The sequence below is a fragment of the Botrytis byssoidea genome (genome assembly GCF_014898295.1).
Source record: "Botrytis byssoidea strain MUCL 94 chromosome Unknown BBYS_021, whole genome shotgun sequence".
Taxonomy (NCBI): Eukaryota; Fungi; Ascomycota; class Leotiomycetes; order Helotiales; family Sclerotiniaceae; genus Botrytis; species Botrytis byssoidea.
The window spans coordinates 358,880-383,069 of record NW_024065862.1 but is presented as its reverse complement, the minus strand read 5'-3'; the positions used below and the strand labels follow the sequence as shown (position 1 = coordinate 383,069).

The window sequence follows — 24,190 nt, the reverse complement described above, 5'->3', positions numbered from 1 at the left end:
AACATGTTCCCCACCGGAGCCATATCTTAACAGTAGAAGTGGACCCGTGAAGCCTTGAACAGATGTTATCCAATACTTTTCACCATTCCCACTCAGTATTCAAGGCTCTGACAGGGACATGTATGTTTGTCACTAACATCCACTTTGTGTCTCTTACTATTTTGGTCTCACAGATATCGTGCATGCGGAATCTCCATCTCTTTAAGAATCAGACGATGCCTACATGTTTTTTATTCTTTAGGGTTCATTCGTTTTCCTCGTCATATTTTTTGGTTCTTTATTAACACGGTCAATTGACCTCATTTCCATAGACCTCCTCTGAACCTTGAGTCTTCACTACATTCGTTCGTTAACTCGATTTTCCGTCGAAGCACAATTCGGGATGATACAGTTTCCTCCCACAGCGGCTCACAGTGATAGTGATGACCGCGGAGAGTTCCAATCTCTCCCTCAACCGCCATCACCCACAGTAGCAAGATGGGGCGAATTTCATAACAATGAATCAGTCACATCTCTAGACACCATTCAAAACAGTCGACCCGGTACTCTGCGATCATCATCGAACATAAACTTAATAAACAATTATAGCTCGGCAACTCTTTTACCTGGCGCATCAACACCTGGCCCTTCAACGCCTGGTCCAGCATATGGCAATTCGTTGAACGCCTTTAATCATGGCCGCTCTTTCTCCGATACCTCATCCTACGATGGAGCAACAGCATGCCCGACACCAGCTTTACAAGATGAAAGTATCAGTTATGAAGAATTCAAGAAGGAAGATCCAGCGACCGCTAGAAAAGTCAGACATTTCAATACCTTCAACAAGCGATTCGATACTTCTGTCTATCAAATCGAAACACTACACAAGCACGATGACGAAATTTTCCTTCCCCCTTGGAAAAGAAACATGTATCGATTCTCACCACTTTTCACATTGTTAGCCTGTGGCTCGTACTTCCTTTACTACGCATACCGTATCATATGCATTGTTGATGTTCAGAAAGCATATGACAAGGTGTATATCATGGCATGGCTTTTCATTGCAGCTGAAGGTTGCGTTGCTTGTAAGTACTTGTGTTTTGACATTTCCTCCGATTCCCCGTGTTCGATGTGTTGTTGGAGCCGGAAAATTCCCAGTTTCCTTCACGTAAAAATCCTTCCGCTTATCACAACTCCCGAAAATTTATTCTGCCGCCAAGTTTTGCCAAGAGATCGCACACTTACGTCAAATAGGTCCCGCATTACTCCACCAACTGTACCAAATGTTATCCATTCGCGGTCGTTCACGACCAAAGCTTCGTCTTCGTGGTGAAGAAGTACCTACTGTTGATGTTTTCGTTACGTGCTGCGGTGAAGATGTAGATGTTGTTCTTGATACGACCCGAGCTGCTGCTGCTGGCGATGTAAGTGTTTAATTTCCAATTATCCTTGCCACCACGTAAATATTAACAGAAATGACAGTATCCTCAAGACCGTTTCCGCGTTGTCGTTCTCGATGATGGAAAAGATCCCGAATTAGAAAAGGCTGTCAACGAACTCTCTCTCGAATATCCTAATGTCTATTATCATGCCCGTATAAAAATCAAGGGTGTTCCACATCATTTCAAAGCTGGTAATCTTACAGGTGGAACCAATTTCGTGGTCGATTTGGAAGGAGGTGAAGCCGAGTTTATCGCAGCTTTGGATGCGGATATGATTCCAGAAGCAGATTGGTTGAGAGCTATTCTTGCTCATATGGTTATTGATGATAAGATGGCTCTTGTTTGCCCACCTCAGGTATGTGTTTTTCTCAACTTTATTATGCGGAAACATCAGAGCTAGAGAACTAACAACACAATTAGCTTTTCTACAACGTTCCTCAAAATGATCCGCTTTGTCAATCCCTCGATGCCTTTGTTCACGTCATGGAACCAACAAAGGATGCCAATGGAGTAGCATGGTGTACTGGATCCGGTTATGCTATCCGTCGTGCAGCCCTCGACGATATTGGAGGCTGGCCCGTTGGTTCCCTCGCTGAAGATACCTTTACCTCATCCCTCCTTCTTGGTGCTGGGTGGAGAACCGCCTTTTGTCACGAAGCCCTACAATTCGGTACCGTTCCCGACACCATCACCGGTCATCTCAAACAACGTACACGATGGACATTAGGAACACTGCAAACCGCAGTCAAATTAAAATTCTGTCTATTTGGAGATTTGGTAAAAGGCATGAGCTTTTTCGCCCGTCTCTCTGCATTCGTCTTCGCCATCGACGCGTTTTTCAAAATCTTCCTTTGCATCGCTCTCCTCACCATTCCTATCGTTCTTATCTCTGGTGGTCAACTAGTAGCCTACAATACCGAAACTCAATTAAAATGGCAAATCAGATTATGTTTCATCCAACTCGTGCTTACACGTCTCAACGAATGGGTCACCTATCTTCCCTCTGGATATCGTTTAGCACAACGTGATTCTGGCGCTCAATTGTGGATGGCTCCTTTCCACGCCAAGACAATCATCATGTCCTTTTTGCTTCCTTCCTGGCTCGGTGGAAAACCCATGGCTTTCTCCAGTTCCGGTAGTCAGAAGAGCGATATCAACGAGCGCGATCCACGTACGCGCGCAGGAGTCTTCAGACGTCTCTGGGTCATTCTTTGGGATTGTCAATGCTACATGCATCTCCTCTATATTCTCTTCGTCGTTGCAGCCGTCACTTACAGTACCGTCCGCGGCCTCGCTCTCGATTCTGAAAATAATACCTTGAAGAAAAAGCTCGTTTACCTCCTCACCCATGCTTTCTGGCCGCCTATGCTCTGGATGATGTGTCTCACAGCTTGTTTTGAGCCAATCCGCTATGCGATTTGGCCACCAACAATGCCAGACAGAGAAGAGCTTTTGGATCGCGATGACAAGACGCAGATCGCGAGACCAAAGGAAGAGTGGAAGAAAGCGAGATACGCAAAGACGACTTTCTTCCACGAGTTTCAATACACACTATTAACGGCATTTACATGTATGGTTTTTGTGGGGGCGTTTTTTATCGATATCTAAGGTATGATTTGGCGGAGTAGTGGGGGAAAGGAATGTATATGTTGATGATTTTACACGGCGTTAATTTAATATCTGGATGTGCATTGGAGCTTGATATTTACTATCTAGTAATCTAGTTGCTACATGTTTTGCTGTACATGATGGAGTTCGGATACCGAATAATAATTAACGTATATTGTACGAATAGGATAAAGACGGGGTTAGATGGAAACATAATCTGACAATAGAATCAGATGAGATAATTCTCTTCAAGAATGAAAAAAATAAATAATATCATATGAACAATTCTTTTACTTGCAGACTTCACTGAGGTGCGTGGTATGGACATAGATGATGTGGTGGCTTGCTCTAAATGGATCGGCGGGCCACCAGTTGGGACAGACTACCCTGATTGGAGCTGGCGATTTCTCTGGAAAGATCAGATCAGGTACTTTGAAATCTGACATCAACGATTTAACATTGATTAAACAGATAAACTCCCAATTTAGGATTAGATAATTAAAAAATAGACCAGCTACCAAAATTGAAAGTTGGGAAGTGTTCTTCCTATCGGTACTTGGCTCTATTAGTGTAGCGATCTAGGAATCTTAATTCATAAGATTACATTTCACAGAATATTCTCATTTAAAAGTTATACTGCAGAGGACTCGCGATCAGTACCTATCTAGACTTGAAATAGAACTCATCTTTCTTCCATAATCCAGATTTTCCGCATGCAAATTCCCTCTTTCTCCATTACCGATATTAAAGTTTCGGTTCGACATTTATTCGTCACCAACCAATACCATACAAATACAATACAACACACTTAACTCAATCTACTACCTCCCAACATCCAGTATCGATGCAAACTACGCTCGATATCCTGGAAGTACATGTGGAACTTTCCATCATACGATTAAGCATCATGAATTTTTTATTTATTCTCAAGCTGTAAAAACCATGGGAATTTTCCTCAATCCCCGGAACTTGGAAGTCTTAAAGGTTGAGATTTCGATTGTAGAGGTTTGGGATGGGATGTTAGATGCGGGCGGGTGATGACAGAAGATATGGAAGCTAGGGAGTGCGGGGGTGCTAGCCGAGAAGTAGACTAAGGGGTTGTGTCGTGATGGTGAGGCTTCGGTTCTGATGTGTATTGTATTAGTGGAGAGGTGCTAGATTAGTGGCGTGGCGATTTGAGTTATGGAATGTATGTTTACGTACGCGAGACGGCGATATAAGAAGAGCAATTGATCTTTTTGTCTGTGAAACTGGGTAGGTGGGTAGCTTGTGGGTAGCCTAATGGGTGATAATGTTGGCTGCATCTGTTCTCATCTGCTACGGAGATTAAATCACTTGATGGTGGATAGTTGGGAAATAAAAATCTGGAATGAAATCAACGACATGTCTTGTTAATTGATCAGATGAATTAGTCGGCCAATAGAGTCATGCGTCAGTCATTCTAGAATGGGATGTTCCGAAAGATAGTATTGGAGGTACATTTTTACTTTCGTGATCGACTACCGTGTTCTGAGCCCTTTGTGTTGCAGTTGATTTAGTTCCATATTCGTGACTATTTCGTAGAATCGGAATCAGATTGATATTATCTTTTGGACGTGATCGCCGACATGGCGAATCTGGGGAGAATCATGTAATTTACTCAACTATCTGGTGGTCGTTATCTTATATTGACTTAACTAGATCGGGCGTGCCTGATGTGTTGGCTATTGATAGAATATACCAAAAGGTGATTTAAATGCATCATTACTCGAGCATTCTACTCTTGTACTGTGTAGTGTGTATATTGCATCTAGCAAGAGAGAATGATATTCTAGCATTTAACTTCACCTAGGCACTCAACATCAACGGCAAATACCTTACCGAAGAGTACAAGGATTTATATGCTTGCTTCGCCTTATTCGACAGGCGTTGTATTCATGGATCGAAAGTTATCGCGGATATTGACATGGCCCAATCCATTGATTGGCCCAAAGCACAAGGGAAAGAGGCCGGCATTAAAACTCAATACGTGACGGAAGAGCCAGATGAGAAGTTTATCAAAGATCTTTTTGTTGGCTTTGTCGCCGTGGTACTGGGATTCATCCCCGTCATCGGACCTCTTGTGGCGTTTGGCTTCACTGTCACGTATGAGCTGTTGGAAAATTCGGAAAAGTTCACAAAGGCTGCAGGAGTTGGTGGCAAAGCACCAGCCTTTACACAGGCGTGTGTCGATTCTCGTGAGGGATTGAAACCTATAGTCAAGGCGGGTTTCAAGGCTGTATTCAAGGGGCATTTGCAAGAGGCTCCTAAAAAAAGTATTCAAGTCGATACCGGCGAAGAGAAAGTCGAGAACGGCGATGAAGAAGATACACCCCATCTTGTCATTGAAGCGGGAGAAGCAGAAGTGCTTCAAGCTCGTGGAAACTTTGTTGCTTAGCTTTTGGATTTGAATTGGGAGGGACTAGGGTTTTTATTGAATCTGAATCGTACTTGAAATACTATGCTTGAGAAATTATCAAATGAAGTTCGAAGTCCTTGACAAAGAAATCCCAGGTGAGAATATTGTGTGAACGGTTAGGAAATTTGTGTGCTTTTCCCGACAAACATTAGACGAGTTGTGATTATTGTATGGGCAATGCGTGATATAGTAGACTGCCAACTTCAAAGTCTTCATATGAAAAGGCATCGATGCAAGATAGAGCGATGTAGGGTCTTGATTCAAAATGCTCCGAGATTGTCAGGCGATATACCATTGATGTCGTGGTATTACGCGTGTATCTCTGTAAATGATCTCATTCCGGTGAAGTTTTTTGACCGTTATTGGAAAAGATGATGAAAAACTCTTCCTCGCAGTTATATCATAATTTTAACGAATTGTAGTATGCAAATTATAGGACCATTTCAATTAACATTATGTTCCTGTCACCGTGCAGCCAGCCGTGCGTTATATAATGTTCAACGTGTAGTCATGAAGTCAGACATTTGCGAGAAATTACCCTGAGTCTCTTGAAGCAGCAGAAAGACTGTCTTCTGTCATCCACGTGACGATACGAAGGGCATATGATCCTTCCGTCCATATCCAACTATTATGTTTTATGAGCTACAATTTACTCTCACACAATTACTTTTTGAACTATTAAATAGAATCTACAAATAACATTTCATGAGTTGTCTTTATATACTAGTCTATGATTCTTTAGTATTAGTGATTGATTCATTTTGCTACTACATTAGAACCTTTACTGTTAAGATAGGATGGCCTAAACGTTTATGCCTTAAATTACAGGCTTCATACTTCGAGCCCCATTAGATAGATTGAAAAATAGTATAACTTACCGCATTAACTGGATTAGAATGAGATCTTTGGTTATTAGTCAAACTGGATTAATGAATCATATTCTTCTCTAACTAAAGAATTTTTTGATTTTTTTTGAAGTATAAAAGAATATTTAAATAGGCTTTATACTTTATATTTAACGTAGTTTAACACCGAGTGGCCCATATCACCGAGTGGCCCACTTTCACCTCAATTTACACTTTCAAACTTATATTATTCAATAACAATCGAATTAATTAATTGAAATTATTAAGAATCTAATAATCTAGAATCTATTATATTATTTTGATAGATTCTTATATTATATCCTATCTTTTCATATTTACTATAATATCAATTAAAAAATACTTTTTTATTAGAATTCCTTTCTTTTTAATACTTATTATATTAAATCTAAATATCAATCTCTTACTAAAATAATATATCAAAAGCCTTTTATTCAATAAACACTTCTTTTTAATATAATTAAGTTTTTTTTATATATTAATATTTATTTAATACTTTATTTACTACCCGAAGTATACAATTCTTTATATTTAAAAGTATATTCTTATAAGCTAATCTCTTTATACCCTTAGCTAAAGCTAATACAGTTTCGAATATAAATATAGAAAAATTTGATTAATAACAAATTATTCGAGATTTAACTAATATTGATTAAAAAAAAGCTTCAATTGAATTACAAAGAATTTAAAAAATTCATTAATTTAGATTGAAAAAAGGGAAAATAGATATACAAATTCGAATATCTAATTTTGAGAATATAGTTTTAGAATTAAATAAAATTAAACCTATTCCTCGAAACCCTACTTTTATATTCTGAGAAATAATTGATTCTTGATATACAGCTTTGAAAACTATAAAGAATTCAATTTTCGAAATATAATTAATATATACCTTAATAAATTCATTAATTTAAGCACTATATAAACATTTCAGATTATTAAAATAATTAATATCAAATAATTGAGTTAAATAACTTAAATGCAATAATAAATTTAGATATATAATATTATTCTTTTTACAATATATTTGAAAAGCTATTGATTTGTGGCTTTTATGTTCATTTAATACTAATATTCGATATTTGCCCTCTCTTCGATTCTTAGTATATTTATCGAAATATTTCAATTATTCTAAATCTATCTTATTGTTTATTTATTTATTAGATATAGATTTAATAGCTTATTCCATAGAAAGATTGATTTTAGTATATCAATTGAAGAGATAAACCTATCCTTAAATTATTAGAAATGAGGGAATAGTTTTATCCTCTATATTTCCATATATTATTACTATAGTTTATTCTCGATTACCTAATTATACTGATTTATTTCTATCATATCTTTTAATGCTAATAATAATTATTATTATATATATAATCCTCATTATAAAGCCTATTTTATCGAAATTATAGAAATTACTATTCAAAATATTATATTTCGCTCGTATATTCGTAACCAATTGAAACCACTTTTTAATAAACTTAGGATTTTTACAAAAAGCTCTTTGAAAATCATAAATACAACTAAAACACATTTTTAATTCAATTTAACACTTTACAAATCAATACGCTCAAAGCTTTCTAATATATTTCGCACCTCTTAATTCAAGAATATAATTTACTATATTTTTTATATTCTTTAATTTAAATAAAAATCCTTTTGAATTTATATCAAATATATATTAAATAATTATCTTTTTTTCTAATTCTATAATCTTATAATTATTGATTCGAATTTCTATATAAAAAAGTAAATCTTCTATTTTATATTGAAAAATTATATAAAGGATATTATAGAGTATAATAACTTTTTGAATATTTAGTTTTTTATTTTTATAAATAATTTTGATAATAAGAAGTATACAAACTTTTTGATTATTTGAATTTATTATAAGTTATTAATAAAATACATATTGAAAGAGAAAGATGTAAATTGAGGTGAAAGTGGGCCACTTGGTGATATAGGCCACTCGGTGTTAAACTACGTTACAAGTTATGAAGTGTTTTAAAATCTGATTATTATTTTGAATTATAAAATTTTAACTGGTTTATAAGACCATATTCGATCTTAACTGAAGACGGATTTTTTAGCTATAAGATAATATCACCTAATCCAATTAATACGATACATCAAATTCCATATTTCCTCTTCTCCAGGAGAGATAGTTCGCTACTATCATAAAACAAACCCACTAAAAATACACCTACTCTTCATGCTCTTCCTCCACCTCTTTCCCCCTCATCTCTACAACCATATTTTCCCATTACTCAAAAGTTCAACCGGCTGACTATTAACCCTCATCACCCAACCTCTTTTCTGACCGTCGTAATGCATCTTTTCATCTACATCATCCCTATCTTCTTCCTTTCCTTTATTCCATTTATACCATTTTTCTCGCTTATATAATGCATTTCTGTAGAAAGTTGCTCTCCTGTGATTGCCCTATTTTCCTTGTACCATCGATTACCATTGTTTGTATCTTCGAATTTCGATCCATTTGATTTCGATTTGAGATTTTGGAGTTTATGATGACGATGGAAAAGATAGATAGAGATAAGGAAAAGGAGAGGGAGGCAGATGAGAAAGAGGAATATTGCTGGTGGTGGGTGGTTCAGGGGGGCGGATGACGGTGAGAATGGGGCTGTGGTTGGTGGAATAGTGTAATTCGTTGGTATTGATCGATGGAAGTCGGAGGAGGCTGAGGCCGAGGGCAGGGTTGAGGTCGTAGTGAGGAATAGGGAGGTGGATAGAGATATGAATGTGAATGATGTTGATTTTGATGTTGATGTAGATGAATTTGTGGACTAGCTCTTATTAATTATGCTCTAGGGGATAGAAGACATGAGTGCAAGTGACTTACTATTGTTTTCAAGGTTGATAGTATACTAGAGATCGTAGAAGCTTGTGGGCTTTCCGAAGAACTTCCCCCAGAAGTAGATGCCGCAGAAACAATCTCCGTACTTTCCGAAGCTCTCGTCTCAACCCTCGTAGAGCTTGCCGCGGTAGAAGTAACCGCATCGATAATCGAAGCCGGTAGTACTACTGTCATTTTCTGCTTTTGAGAAATGTAGTAGATGCAGGCGTCGTAATTTGGACCACCTGTTTCACAGCAGAAGTAGTTTCAGACTCGCTTGCAACAATTTGATTTGGATTCGCATCCCCAAGCACAAAAAACTTTCCAATGAAAGTCAAACCATTCTTGTTGACTCTATTCGGCGTTTCGTAAAGATTTATCACATGTGTCCCATCTGGTATGGAGGTTGATGGTAACCATGTAAATGAACCTCCATTGATACCAGCTGGTCATAATTAGTGTTCATTTTTGCGGACAGATATGATTGTAAGAATATGAACCTACTAGCGATATTTTCTACAGCTGCAAACTCGTTTCCAGAACTATCCGCATCATTCAATGTGAGATTTTTTAAACCAGCATCACTAGTACCACTCCAAGCAATGGTAAACTTGGTTCCTTGTATTGGATTCCATTTAGTCGTTATAAAATCTGCAATTACTCGACTTGCAAATAGAATAAGAGAGAGTGTACTGCAAGAAACACACAATGGACGTGATAGAGCTTTCATCGTTATGTGAGGGAACTTTTCCCGGCACGACCAATGAGTGAAGGAAAAGTGGAAAAGTAGAGGAGAAAGCACTATAACAATGGTCCCTAGGATATTCATGCATTTCATGTACGAAACTTCTTTTGATTCCTGTGGAACAGTTGGCAATATCCGTAACGTGCCAAAAAAAGAGGGTATAGTAACAGCGAACGAGTTTGAGTCTGCCTATCGAGCTAGGCTTTCATCACAACCCTTCACGTTGGAACTACTCTAGTTTCGCCGCACAAGTTAGCTGGGATTACAATTTGTCTGGACAGGTGTTTGGATACTCGTATGTCCGTTACAGCATTTAAATAGTAGAATTAGTCGTAGAATCTGATATTTTGAGACAACTTGTCCTGCTATTGAGGTTGATCTCGTTGTCTGACATTATCTCGAGCTGGTAGATCCGAGTATCAACATCGAATCATTACGCATAGACAAGATCTGAGACTTCCCAGGTATTGACTATATTTTGCCCCCAACAGCGCGTGTTGGTCATCTTGACTTTATTTGCTTAATAAGCTCAAGAAACAGCTCCGCCTCTCAACGTAGACATAGGGTGGTGTTACAGAGTAGTATATCGATTGTGCATGATCATGAAACCCGTGCCTTTCTTGTCAGACAATTTTCGAATTTAATACGACACCACTTTGGAATAATATATTCCGCCTTGAGGGATCTAAAGGGGCAACACCTAGATCGAACTGGATAATTGTTCCACAGAGGACTTTCTCTTGGCAATGCCAAAATGCGGCAATGAGGTTACACTTCCTTGTGTGGAGAGCCTCTCGGGTCGTCTTGATCCCGGAACAGGTTCTTATGAATGAAGGATGATGAAAAGATATTATCCGGCATAATGACTAACTGAACATTTCAAGATTATATATCACGAGGCCAGATCTCGCTGGCCTCACACTAGAAGGGAAGGGCTATGCTCATATATCTGCCATTAATTTGGTTGTGCGAAGATCATGGGAGCCAGGAGTTCATGGTAAACCAATTGAGAGCCACAACGGGCCCTGTGGACTAATAGAAAATTATACTGAATACATTAAGTACCGACACATGTTCCACCGAAAATAACTAAATAATTTCCTTATGAATCTTTTTTTCAAAATGAGATGAAGCTCTTGCCTCCGATGTATCATATCCTACAAGCGACCTGAGATCACGCCAGACCGATGACCGGCACCGAGTAGCTATACCGAAATTAATTGATCCATGAATGATCGCGTGATATTTTCCTCAAAATTGAATTTGTCCTAATGGATATCCCGAAACATACTAAACTCCTAACCCAAGTCAATAAATCAAAATCCATGACGCGAGTATTATCGCATAGCCAACCCCAAGTCCCAAGCTTCCTTCATTCATACATGATCATTATCGCAACCGACCCACCTAGCGGTGTCTATATCAATCTATTTAATGTCTTCCTCCAATCTCTTCATATGCAGGTGGCGGATCTTGTGTTTCGCCCGGAATCGTAAGTTCATCTTCTCCCGGAACCGCAATCCTAACTCTCGAGGTGTTCGCTCTTGGAATCTCATATACATCGCCCGGCGCAGAAGATGAGCGACCCCGAGTGGGCGCACCAGGCCTCAACATGGACTCGGGTAGCTTCTCGGGCGGGTAAGCATATGGTTCATTCGCGAATGTTGGGTGGAGAGGCTGCTTTGATGTTGGATAAGGCGGATGATGAGGTTGAGAATGATGGCTGAAAGGAGGAGAGGTAGTGATGACAGGCGGGCTATTCATACGTTGTTGAGGAGGTGGTGGAGGAACCCATCGCGTTGAGGATGCGCCGACAGGTGAATGCGCATGTTGTCGCATCTGCGTTTCTGGATGCGGCGCATAATATTCTTTTCGTGGTGGCGGACTGGTATACCTCAGATCCTCTCTACTTCTCCTCTTGTCATCTGTTCGATGATCTCGCTCCCTTTTGTCGTACGTATATTTTCTTTCTGACGACTCTCTTCGTCTGTGTCTGCGCTCCTTACTTCTTTCTCTCCCTCTATCCCTACTAGCATTCCTATCACAAGCACGATCGTACTCCCGGTCGCGAGATTGTCTCCGTCTTCGATGTCCTGGACCGGCGCGATCAGGAGAATAAATGTGATAAGACTGCTCGTCGAGGTCCAAAGCTTCAATCTCGAGGCGCTGCTTCTCCTCTCTGTGTTTTAGATGTTGTTTTAGAAGGTAACCTGCTGCGAGGATTTCAAGACCGCCGAGGATGACCATACTGATAATATTTATCTATATCTCTTCGAAATATAGATCTCAATTCTATGTGCGCAGTATCTTTTGTGCCTCGCTTGGTTAATGTGTATTGTAGTTAGTCCTCAGAAAACGTTGTTGATGTAATATGGAGTAGAGAATGATGATTGAGTCACAAATACAAAACATGATGGCAATATCCAGTCAGCTGCCGGGAGCCGCTCACCTCAGCTCAGCTGATGAATATTTCGAGGATTAACCTTTCTGTTACACGAGAAATTTTCATCCCAACTTCCAACTTCATACCAAGACGGAAACATGGCACAATCGAAATCGGGCTTGTGGCTGCCGTTAGAGGCTGTGCGTGCTTCATTACATCATCTCGATCATGAATGCCAAGATAGTCATGTGACACGGAAAATTGTTCTTACTACCGGCCTTACCGGAATAGATTTGATCCTTGAACAATCTGATCATACCTAGGTAGTGGTGCAATGCAATGCGGCAAGTCAACAACAAGTCTGCGACATATGTCAAATTAATAACTTTAATGGTTGTCAATCGTTGCCAAAGAAATTTCATACCTCTTCGAATTTGTTGATATGACTCTGTTAAGCCATCCTCATTCTGTGTGTTCCTTTGAACCGAGCCTCCTGTTAGACCTACTCGGTCCAAGATCACGTCTCTGATGATCAGTTAAGGCAAGTGGTACATTATATTATCACTCCTCGATTCATTCTCATCGGAACAATACATATCAAAATTTCTGTAGCCGAGGTGCTACTTAAGGTCTTGGTACCTGTTGTGCCTGTCGGGGTATGTCAAATTGTTATACCCAGACTGATATATACATTGCCGCTCGGTTGAAAGTTCGCCGAGTTATGTCAAATGTTAGCACAAAAAGACTTAGAAAAAACTTCTGTCTAAGATCATCATTTGAACCATGCAATTAGCCAAAAAACAAAAACGTTGTACTATCTCCACTATGGCTTCGGATCTCGAGGAATCCACAATGATTGTCTTTCTGATTGCTGGAAATCAAATATCTTCCGAGCCGTCGGATTGCGGGGTGCGTCGGCAAGAACATCACCCCTGGATCACAAGCTTTGTTTACTAAATGATGCTATTTTCAAATTGCTATAATTATAAGAAATAAGTTTTACTATGTAATTATTGTTTAGTTTGCTCACACAAAGTGAAATCATGAGGTTACTAAACATCTTCACAGCGTTGTGTCTCCTGTTGTGGGGTGGAGCTGCTACAAATGATGGATTGACCGATGTTGTAGAATGGGATCCATATAGTTTGACCGTCAATGGCTCTAGAGTGTTTATTTTGTGAGATTCTTCAAAGTGTTTATTCAATTCTTGCTGATTGCCAGTCAAGCTCTGCCGAGTTTCATTATCAACGGATGCCCGTTCCCGAACTATGGCTCGTACGTTTCGTTCCCCCCCAAATCTTACAGAGATCTTACGCTGGTCTAGGATATCTTCCAAAAATTTCGAGCAAATGGTTTCAACACAATTAGGTAGGATCAATGTTGCTCAACTTGAATTGTCTAACTAGTATAGTGTATATTTTTTCTGGTCTTATCACGAGGCCTCGAAAGGAAAATTTGACTTTGAAACATCAGGCAAGAATGTTCAAAGAGTTCTTGATTATGCAAAGGAAGCAGGAATCTGGGTCATTGCCCGAGCCGGGTAAGTTCATTTGGTTCACTACTTAAAATCCTCATTCCCGATGTTCGAATTAGCACACGATTAACTCCTCGTATTCCTGATTTCCATTCATAACTATCAACAAGAGTTATTTACTGACTCCCCGTTAATGCAGACCATATTGTAACGCTGAGACCAATGGTGGAGGTCTCGCGTTATGGGGTTCCGATGGAAGTCTGGGGACTTTAAGAAGCAACAATGCTGTATATTATCAATCCTGGCTTCCATGGATCACGGAAATTGGAGAAATTCTAGCAAAGAATCAAATCACTAATGGAGGAGTAAGATTCATCACATGTGTTAAAAAAGATCAACGCGTGCTAACTCCCAAGATAGCCTGTTATCCTCAACCAGGTTGAGAATGAACTTCAAGAGACAACTCACTCAGCGACCAACTCTTTGGTTCTTTACATGGAGCAAATTAAAGCTGCGTTTCGAGATGCTGGCATTACTGTCCCTCTTAGTCATAATGAGAAAGGTCAAAGAAGCATATCATGGAGTACTGATTATCAAAATGTTGGTGGCGCTGTGAATATTTATGGTTTAGATTCGTGTGAGTACATTACTGATGCTTAATATTTTTTTGGCTCTCGTTTTATCTTCTCTCTCTACGAATCAGCTGACAAAATAAAAATGTAGACCCCGGTGGATTGTCATGTACTAACCCTGCCTCTGGTTTTAATCTTGTTCGCAATTATTATCAATGGTTCTCAAATTACTCCTACACACAACCAAACTACTTTCCAGAGTTTGAGAGTGGTTACTTTACTCCATGGGGTGGTAGCTTTTATGATGATTGTCAATCTGAACTTTCACCTGCTTTTGCAGACGTCTATTACAAGAACAACATTGGGCAGAGAACAACTCTTATGAGCTTGTATATGGCTTGGGGTGGTACAAATTGGGGTCATTGTGAGTGTGTCTTGTCAACACAAATGAATTGATTCTAATCTTCTGAATAGCCGCAGCTCCAGTGGTGTACAGTTCTTACGACTACGCAGCTCCTCTTAGGGAAACTCGTCAAATTCGAGACAAACTTTCCCAAACCAAACTTATTGCGCTTTTCACCAGAGTTTCTACTGATCTGCTCAAAACAGATATGATCGGTAATGGTACTGGGTATAGTGTACGTATCTCATTGTATAAACAGACATACAAAGAAACAAAACTGATGAATAATAGGTATCTTCAACTGGTATTTGGTCATGGGTTTTGCGGAACCCAGATACCCAAGCTGGATTTACAACAGTCCAACAAGCAACCTCCAGCTCAACAGCATCAGTAACTTTTGATGTATATCTAAATACATCCTTGGGTGCGGTGACTGCTTCGAATGTTAATCTAAATGGCCGTCAAAGTAAAATTCTTGTCACGGATTATACATTCGGAAAGCATACACTCCTTTTTGCATCGGCGGATATCCTTACATATGGTGTATTCGATGTTGACGTTTTAGTTTTGTATCTCGAAGAAGGACAAGTTGGTCAATTCGCATTCAAAACTAACAAAAAATTGACCTATCAAGTTTATGGAAATTCTGTTTTCGCAGCAAACTCCACATCCAACTATACCTCGAGCTCACAAACATTTACATACACCCAAGGATCTGGTCAGACAGTAGTCAAATTCTCCGATGGAGCTTTGGTATATTTACTCGATCAACCTTCAGCATGGAAGTTCTGGGCTCCAGCGACAACGTCAAATCCTCATGTCAAGCCAGATGAACAAATATTTGTTCTAGGACCATACCTTGTACGAAGTGCAACCACGTCTTTTGGGGTGGTTAATATTTCTGGCGATGTCGACAAAACTACGAATATTGAAGTCTTTTCCGGAAATGAATTAATTGAGGTTATTGTATGGAATGGCTTTCCATTATTCACAACAAAGACGAAATATGGTTCATACATCGCGAAACTTCCTGGTACTGAAGGTAGAATTGTTCACTTGCCAAAATTAACCGATTGGGAATCTGCGAATTCTCTTCCGGAAAAAGAAACCTCATACGACGATTCAAAATGGACTGTTTGTAACAAAACAACTACATTGAGTCCAATTGCTCCAGCGACTCTCCCTGTCTTATTTTCAAGTGACTATGGATATTATACCGGACCTAAAATCTACCGTGGATATTTCGACGGCTCAAATTACACATCGATTAATATCACCGCATCGGGAGGTTTGGCATTTGGATGGTCTGCCTGGATAAATGGTGTTTTGATCGGTGGAAACACTGGTAATGCGACTGCAACAACTACCACTGCCATTCTCGATCTCTCAGCCCACACTTCTATTATTAGACTCACCAACAATCTTGTCACAGTCGTAGTAGACTATCACGGACACGACGAAACATCCACAGCGAAAGGAGTCGAAAATCCCCGTGGTATCCTCGGCGCATCTCTCCTACCAAAACCAAGTAATTCCACCGGCTTCAAACTTTGGAAAATACAAGGAAATGCAGGAGGTAGCGCAAATATTGATGCAGTACGTGGTCCTATGAATGAGGGTGGTTTCTACGGCGAGAGACTCGGATGGCATTTACCTTCTTCTCCTTCTTTGCCTTCAAAATCCACTCCTTTCGTTGGTCTGAATACTTCTGGAATCTCATGGTATTCTACAACTTTCAATTTGGCGCTCGATGCAGATCTCGATGTTCCGCTTGGAATTAAGTTTTCCGCACCAGCGGGCACTGTTGCCAGAGTTATGTTCTGGATTAATGGTTACCAATACGGAAAATACGTACCACATATCGGGCCGCAAACAGTGTTCCCTATTCCACCGGGAATCATCAATAACCGGGGAAAGAACAAGTTGGCGATTAGTTTGTGGGCGATGCAAGACGAGGGTGCGAAATTGGATAGTGTGGAGTTGGTTAGTTATGGGGTTTATGAGAGTGGGTTTGGGTTCAGTAGGGATTGGAGCTATTTGCAGCCTGCGTATAGCAGTGATAGGTTGCAGTATGCTTAAAGTGGAGGATTTGGAGGAAGGAGATATAGGGGAGACATGATGAGGAGAGATATTGCTTGAAATATTCTTGCGGAGAAAATGAATTTCCAATTAATTTTTAGTCTGATTTGTCTGTCCCTTTATTCTTCATTCTTCTCTTGACAATACTTCTCATCATGATCACACACTTCTATTCCTCTTTCCTCTCTGCATGTTTTCCATCACTACATATAATAAAATTCACGTTTTCTCATCTGTCACCAAGCATCTTCCTAAGGGAGAACATTCCGTCAAGTATGAACATAAATACCCTAGTACATATATCTTCAACCAAGCAAGCGCTTCTGCAGATACACTATTCCATCACAAAAGATTGCAGAATAAACAAAATAATGTATCAACTACATGGGATACTGATTCCCATAATTTTAATCGGAAGACTTCTTCTCCTCTTCTTTTCTTCTTTTCTTCTTTTCTTCGCAATGGAGTAATCGATTCTAAAACTCTGAGAACTATATAATCACTCCATATGGATCTAAATCTTAAATCTTAAATCTTGAATCTCAAGTTTAAGATGGTCAAAGGAGATTAAAGTGGAAGAAAAATGTTAGTTAAATGGGTAGACTCATTCATGAGACATATCATATCATAGAGATGAAGATGAGATAGATGAGATATTTCCGTGCCTGTGGGGCTGGGGTTTATTCGATATTTGATGTGCTTGACATTACGATACTTGTTACTATATAAACGGAAAAAGAAAATAACAAGTTAAAAATTAAAAAGGAAAAAGGAAAAAGGAAATAGTAAATAGATGAGTTTAACATCTTTGGAATAATGAATTATTATCTAATCTCTCCAAGTTTTCATAGTTAGTTATGGAGTTTATTGATTAATTAGGTATTCATGATCGTTCTTGATCTAAATCTTCGTATTGTTACTAATTCCCTCAAAGCTCTCTACTATCCCTTCCTTCTCTCATCTAGAACTCGTAGACCAACTTCTTATTCACTATCTTATTCTTCATCTACTCAGGTCTCGCATTTTTTCTCCTTCTACTCTATCGAATATGCTTCTTATTTTTTTGTTCTTCTTTCTCTCTTTCCTTATCCCCTCCATGTCCTCTTCCTCCTCTCCCCACATAATCCTCTCCAGTCTTGCCTTCCCGCCCCTCCCCCCTTCCTCCACACCTCCTCCACACCTCCCACAAACCCATTCATCGCATTAATTACCTATCGAGTATCTCGATTTCAATCTCCATCTCCATCTCCATCTCAATTCTTCAGCTTAGACTTAACGATCGATATAGATATAAACATAAACATAAATCTATACATCCATCTCGATATGCAAAGACACGCCATACTACCCAACTCTGGAAATCCATCAGTGCCGAAGGAAATGCAATCAATTTTAGAGGAAGAAGTAAGCACATCAGATTCCCAAGTGTCGTTGAGATATTGCATATCTATATCTATTACTTCCATAACCTGTCTTCTTAAGCAAATCTCTCTAGAACATCTCGGTATCTATATCCATATCCCCTCGATTCACCATTCCAATCCGATCAATTATCTTCAGCTCGTTCCTCAGAAACTCAATCAATTAATCGTCTCCTATCCATCTTATATTCCTATCTTCTATCCTGCTGGTCCTTCTTGAGCTGAATATTTCTAGTTATCTCTAGCAGTATCTCTCGATATCGTCTTTCCGGGGATCGGTCTTCTAGATTTCAGATACTCTATCGGGATCTTGGAATTTGCGATGGATCTTGTAGCGGTTTGATGATGGGTGGACTTTTCTCGTTCAGTGGTTTCGATATCGAAATCTGTATCCTCATGCTGCAAATCTTCTTCTTCTTCTTCCTCGACATCGTTACCATCATTTACCACGCCAACAAAAGAAGACATACGCGAATCAAGAGATACCTCTTCTCTTTCTCTTTCCTCACTATGCTCGTAGTCAAAATCATTTTCTTCTCTCCTGAACTTCTTCCCACGTACTCCCTTACCCAAAACATTAGATTTACCATCTCCACTCTCTTCCCGTACATCATCACATCCATCGTTCGTCTTCAACACCTCACAAACCCCTCCTCTCTTTTCCATCACACCCATACTCTCAAATGCAGTAGTCCCCTCCCCCGCGCTCAAATTATCCTCCAGATTATACTCTTCACCAAGAATGCGATCACAAATCGATGTTCCGGTATCAACATATCCAGTTCCCTCCATCCCCCCTCTTCCGTCGTCATCACAATCACTCCTATCGAAACTATGCGATGCAAACGAATGACCCCGCAAAGACACCCTCTCCACATCCTGAAAAACTGCCGATTTCTCTCTAAACCTCTCGCCAAAAGTTCCTTTCCTCGTAATTCTCGCTGTTGATATAATTCTCCTCTTCGAATTTGAATCTTTCTCCTTCTCCTTCTTTTCCTCCCTTTCCCTCTCATCCTCACCCCAACTCCATTCCCTCTCTCCTTCAATATCCAAGCCCCGCTCTTCCGCTCCCACACTCTCATCCACCGATCCCCCATCCCCTATATCCTCCGAAATCTTTTCCATTTTTCTCAACGTGCTATTGCGTTTCATTCCCTGCGCACGTCTCCTTACATCTCTTTCTATCTCGTACTCTCGTATATCGTTCGCGTGGGCATTTTCTAGAGTCCACTTGAAGACCCCAGGATTGTATTTTCTTTCGCGAAGACTTGTATATTTGCTATGTGAGGATGGCCGTGGTATCTGGGAAAGAGAGGTAGCCTGTATCTGTTTTTGGTCTTGTTCCCGTTCCAGCCCAAAATCAAAATCAAACTCTCCGACAGTATCAGAACTTTTTCGGCCATACGTAGAGATGCTAGAGTACGAGGAAACTCTTGCCATCCCCTCTTTCGTAACGCTTTCTTGCTCATTTTGAGTATCAAATGCGTGATCGATGTTTGTGTTTGTTGTATTTGGTGGGCGAATAATGGGAGATGGATGCGGGAGATTGTGTGTGCCTGTAAAGTCAGTATTTTCCCTGCATTATCCATATCATCGATATTTCTTTGTCTGAAAGCCAGATTTGAGAAAGGGAGTTGATAAGTCACATCATTTGAGGTCTCAGCTGATCTTGCTCTCTCCGACTCCATTTCCATCTTAAATTCCCAGAAATAGATATGCATGCACGCACGCACAAATGCACAAATGCAAAAGAAAAAAATATAAAAGCAACTCACCAGGAATAACCCCCACAACCAAATACGCCTTCCCCCTCAACCCCTCTCCCTCTCTCTTCCCTCCCTTCCCCCACATTCTCCAATTCTTCCTCCCCTTCCCCCCCGAACCCACCCTCCCATACCTCCCCCTCGTAACCCAATACAACGCACTACACCTCCCCAACAACTCCTCCAAACAAAACACCACACTCCCCCCCTCCCTCAACACCACGCCCCCCACCTCAAAAATCTGCACTCCCCCAATCCTCCTCCCCTCCTCCCGCGCATCCTCTGCATTATCCCACAAACTAACCTTCGAACTCTTTCCCGCTCGCCATACCCCCGGGACAAAGATGGAATTCGAGGGTGTGGATGCATACGCGCTTTTCTCCGAGAAATGGTTTCGGACCAGCGCGAGGATTTCTCTCGGAGAGCTAGGAAGTGGAGTCTGTGTATCTTTCGCAGACCAGCCGTGCTCAGGTGGATTGTAGGATTGAGAGGAGAGGAGATGAGTAGCAGGGGATGAGTGGATATCCATCCAATTTTCCGTACGATGAAGTCTGTAAAAAACTTCTGGAAATGATTCCGGCGCGAGAGAAAAGGGATACTGGTATCCGGGGATCACTTGCTGATTCAACGGAGTTGATGGTGTCTATCACACTGTTAACGAAATATTCAGATGGAAATCAAGATCGAGATTACTTACATTTACCAAATCATCAATGTGTCCAGGATGAGACGTATCCATAATCGGCGCAGAAATAACCAACTCGTGTCTTCGTTCTAGTTTTACTCTTCGTTTTCGACACTTGAACTCGAGATTGAGATTAAATTTGAAAGGACATCTAGTCTTCAGATCCTCTTTAAACTTTTCAAAAGACCATCGACTCGCAGACGTACGAGTCGGCGATTTGAAATTTCGCGATCGGAATCGAAACCGAGATGAAAAACGAGGTCGAAATCGAAATCCTCTCCTACCAACAAACCCCCCCTTCCTCCTCCAACCCTCCATCGACCTTTTCCCCCCTCCAAACCCCTTCTTTCCAATTTTGAATCTCCCAACCCACAATTTAATTTTCGCCTCCCTCGTAAATCTCCCATCCGCATAACCCAGTTTCCGGGATCGACACCACGAAATTCGTTGCCACGAAAGAGGGACACACATCTCCTCGCTCGCGTGACCGTATTATATTTCCGATTTCGTGTTTGCAGTCTTGAGGTTTCGCGATCTTTGCTATTTGGATTCGAATCTTATCAAAAAAATGAGATCATTCAGTATGAGAAGTGTGGTGAGTGATGAGTAATGTAAGTGTATCGAGAAATCGCCACAAAACACCCTCTTGAGAAAAATCCAATCCAATCCAATCTGCTCTGATCTAATCCCAATATCCCACTTCTTTCGTCTCTTTCCCTTTTCCTCCTCTTAGACGCGAAAGAGAGAAAGAAAGAGAGAAAGAGAGAAAGAGAGAAAGTAGATATAAGTAGGTATCTAAACATCAAATTCTCTATTCCTTATTCTATTTCATTCCATACTCCTTTGTTCTATATCTATCCACCATCAACCATCCACCATCCATCTCCTATTCATCTTTCCAGCCACTCCCTGTTCTCCTCTTCGCTCGCTTCGGTGGGGTGCAGAAAGCGAAACGCGTATTGCTTTATATATTTAGCGCAATGAATCACCACAAACAAATTTCTTTCTTTCTTTGATTTCACATCTTCATATTCATGTTAATTCTCGAATAGAAGAAAGGAAGAAGGTATTAGAAGTTATAAGAAAGTATAAAAGAAGAATATGAAACAAAATCACAAACCAAAAACTTTCCACAGCATATCCAACATGAAAACGAATCAACTTCTTTCCACGCGACAATATTTGCTTGTATATTTGATGCTCATGACACATCCAATCTGAACTCAACATTTCTAGATTCTTTGACGAAAGTCTTGTGATTTGAATAGATGTGGAGATAGATTATGAAACGAAATTTTGGGAGGAAGAAACACCTTGCAGTTTTGTTGCAACTTACTTCACAGATTGACATCAACAACAACCCAATCATCAACCCTAAGATCAACCGTAAGATCAAACCTGAGATCAAGATCTCATGGCCCCATGACCTTCTCCTCACAAATCAAAATGATATTTCTGATGTTTCCATCTATCCCATGATCCTTCCATCTTTCTATCTGTAGAACTCTTTCACTCTCTTCCTCTTCCCATCCCATCGTTTGTATCATATCATGACACCAATTCACTATATAAGTACTTACTAGGTAGTCTCTTCCTCTCTTACCTTCTAACTCACCTCTTTAATTCTCCTCCCATAAATCGCTCTCCCTTTCCTCATACCATAACGTTCCTTAAATCATCGTCTCAATCACACCCTCCCTCCCTCACATCTCCATCCACGATGTCCAAACACAACGACCCCAACGTCCCCATTGATCCCACAGAGCAAAAATTCGAATCGGTGTCCCTCCCCCAAATCTCCATCCATTCTGAATCCGATTCCCCATCACCATCGCTAACCTCTCCACCATCCCCTTCTTCCTCTCTGCACGCAAGCTCTCTTTCCTATTCTGGCGATTCTCCCTCCTCTCCTCCCTCTCCTTCTCTTTTTCCTCCTTCGCTTTCCCTCACATCTCTAGAAATCGAATCAAAATCAAATTCAGAATCAGCATCACACGCATCCACAAACGTATCAAACAAACCCACCCCCCCAGCTATGCCATCTACCGAACCTCCACCAAGCTCTCCAACCCCCCACCAACCCGCTCTCTCGCTCTCCCTCACCATCCCGCTCCTCGCATTCACCTCCCACAAATCCCCAACTCCACTCCTCAATTGCGGATCCATAACTTTCAGTCCCGAGGAGCTAGTCGATGCTAGCTATGATTTTTTGGTGGCGAAGGTGATGATTTCTATCGAAAAGATTCTTTTGTCGCAGAGAGATGAGGCGCCCAAACATGCTGAGTGGATGGAAGGTATGTTGAAGTTCCTGATTTTTGGTGGGTCTAGCTAACAGGTGAGATGAGATAGGAATTGGGGATGGGGGAGAAGGATCGATGGGCGATGGGATTATAGGCACCGAGTTTGATGATATTGGTGATTTTCATGGGGGGATTGGGGGAGATACTCTTCCTCATGCCCCACTAGGAAATCGAGGGAGTGGAGTAGGAGACGTAGGCCTAGGGAGCGCATTGAGACATGAAGGAATATCCAACCTCCGCTGTGGAGTTTTAGAGATGTTTGGTCAAAGTAAGAGCAAGGAATTAAGGGATAAGAAAGATCGGAAGAGGAGGTGGGAGTTCCAGATTTATGAGGATCCGGTTGATCGAGAGCCTGGAAGACCTGAAGCTGCGACAATCTCAAGGCCGTCTAGGGAGAGATTAGCCAATGAAAGGGAGCAGATAGATGGAGGACAGCGAGTGAGAGAACATGTGGGAGAGGACCAAGAAAACGAGGAAACGGGGGGGAGTCGACAGATACAAACACGACCGAATGAGAATGTTGGAGAGATCGCGAACGACGCACAGTCTGGAAAACTCCATCCTACCAATTCTTCACTTCCTCCTCCCACACAATCAAGAACCCCCCTCGCCACTCTCTCCTACCTCCCCAAACCCAAAGAATGCAATCCCACCACCCTCTACATCCACTGGACCCCCGAACCTCTCATCCCTGCCGAATATATCGAAAGAACCACTCGTATGTGTCCTACTGTACATGTCAGCTCATCAAGAATCTCACAGTTCCATCCATCGACTTCTGGAGATGAGGATGGGGATGGTAGGAACATAGTCAAAGAAGTTGATGATATACACACGGAGGGTGAAAGTAAAGAAAAAGAAGAAGAAGAAGAAGCAGCCAAAAACCCTCCCATCCCAACCCTCAGCACCACTCCCACTCCAAACAACCCCGATGCCATCAAACCCTTTTCCACAACATCAACATCAACAACCCCCGCGGAGTCCGAAAAACTAAATCTCACAATCCTCCACGCCTCCTTCCCCACGCACGCGCAATTTACCGATGCATACGGAAACGGAGACGGAGAGGAGATGAACTCGGAAGGAATCCGAGAGCTACTGCGATTTGTACGAGAGAGAGGAGGGAGAGATGAGTTGATTGTGGAATATGTTCTTTTGTAG

The 24,190-nt window shown here is 40.8% G+C and overlaps 7 protein-coding genes across 7 annotated transcripts; 4 read left to right on the top strand and 3 right to left on the bottom strand.

Moving 5' to 3' along the window:
• Nucleotides 1-382: 382 nt before the first annotated feature.
• EAE97_009290 (uncharacterized protein) lies at nt 383-3,029 on the top strand (the record flags this gene model as incomplete). The annotated part of the gene is made up of 4 exons (XM_038879805.1): nt 383-1,064; nt 1,234-1,403; nt 1,462-1,776; nt 1,842-3,029. 4 exons carry the CDS (start codon nt 383-385, stop codon nt 3,027-3,029), a joined length of 2,355 nt encoding a protein of 784 aa, XP_038729361.1.
• Nucleotides 3,030-4,636: 1,607 nt separating this feature from the next.
• EAE97_009289 (uncharacterized protein) lies at nt 4,637-5,445 on the top strand (the record flags this gene model as incomplete). Its single annotated transcript, XM_038879804.1, has 3 exons — nt 4,637-4,659; nt 4,710-4,755; nt 4,861-5,445. 3 exons carry the CDS (start codon nt 4,637-4,639, stop codon nt 5,443-5,445), a joined length of 654 nt encoding a protein of 217 aa, XP_038729360.1.
• A 3,950-nt stretch (nt 5,446-9,395) lies between these two features.
• Nucleotides 9,396-9,934, bottom strand: EAE97_009288 (uncharacterized protein; the record flags this gene model as incomplete). Its single annotated transcript, XM_038879803.1, has 2 exons — nt 9,396-9,649; nt 9,709-9,934. 2 exons carry the CDS (start codon nt 9,932-9,934, stop codon nt 9,396-9,398), a joined length of 480 nt encoding a protein of 159 aa, XP_038729359.1.
• Nucleotides 9,935-11,380: 1,446 nt separating this feature from the next.
• Nucleotides 11,381-12,196, bottom strand: EAE97_009287 (uncharacterized protein; the record flags this gene model as incomplete). The annotated part of the gene is made up of 1 exon (XM_038879802.1): nt 11,381-12,196. One exon carries the CDS (start codon nt 12,194-12,196, stop codon nt 11,381-11,383), a length of 816 nt encoding a protein of 271 aa, XP_038729358.1.
• A 1,179-nt stretch (nt 12,197-13,375) lies between these two features.
• EAE97_009286 (uncharacterized protein) lies at nt 13,376-16,860 on the top strand (the record flags this gene model as incomplete). The annotated part of the gene is made up of 9 exons (XM_038879801.1): nt 13,376-13,509; nt 13,559-13,607; nt 13,657-13,700; nt 13,744-13,872; nt 14,006-14,171; nt 14,227-14,443; nt 14,530-14,802; nt 14,853-15,016; nt 15,073-16,860. 9 exons carry the CDS (start codon nt 13,376-13,378, stop codon nt 16,858-16,860), a joined length of 2,964 nt encoding a protein of 987 aa, XP_038729357.1.
• A 1,652-nt stretch (nt 16,861-18,512) lies between these two features.
• Nucleotides 18,513-20,783, bottom strand: EAE97_009285 (uncharacterized protein; the record flags this gene model as incomplete). Its single annotated transcript, XM_038879800.1, has 3 exons — nt 18,513-19,837; nt 20,057-20,687; nt 20,742-20,783. The coding sequence occupies 3 exons, from the start codon at nt 20,781-20,783 to the stop codon at nt 18,513-18,515; spliced, it is 1,998 nt and encodes a 665-aa protein (XP_038729356.1).
• A 1,981-nt stretch (nt 20,784-22,764) lies between these two features.
• Nucleotides 22,765-24,190, top strand: EAE97_009284 (uncharacterized protein; the record flags this gene model as incomplete). Its single annotated transcript, XM_038879799.1, has 2 exons — nt 22,765-23,023; nt 23,079-24,190. The coding sequence occupies 2 exons, from the start codon at nt 22,765-22,767 to the stop codon at nt 24,188-24,190; spliced, it is 1,371 nt and encodes a 456-aa protein (XP_038729355.1).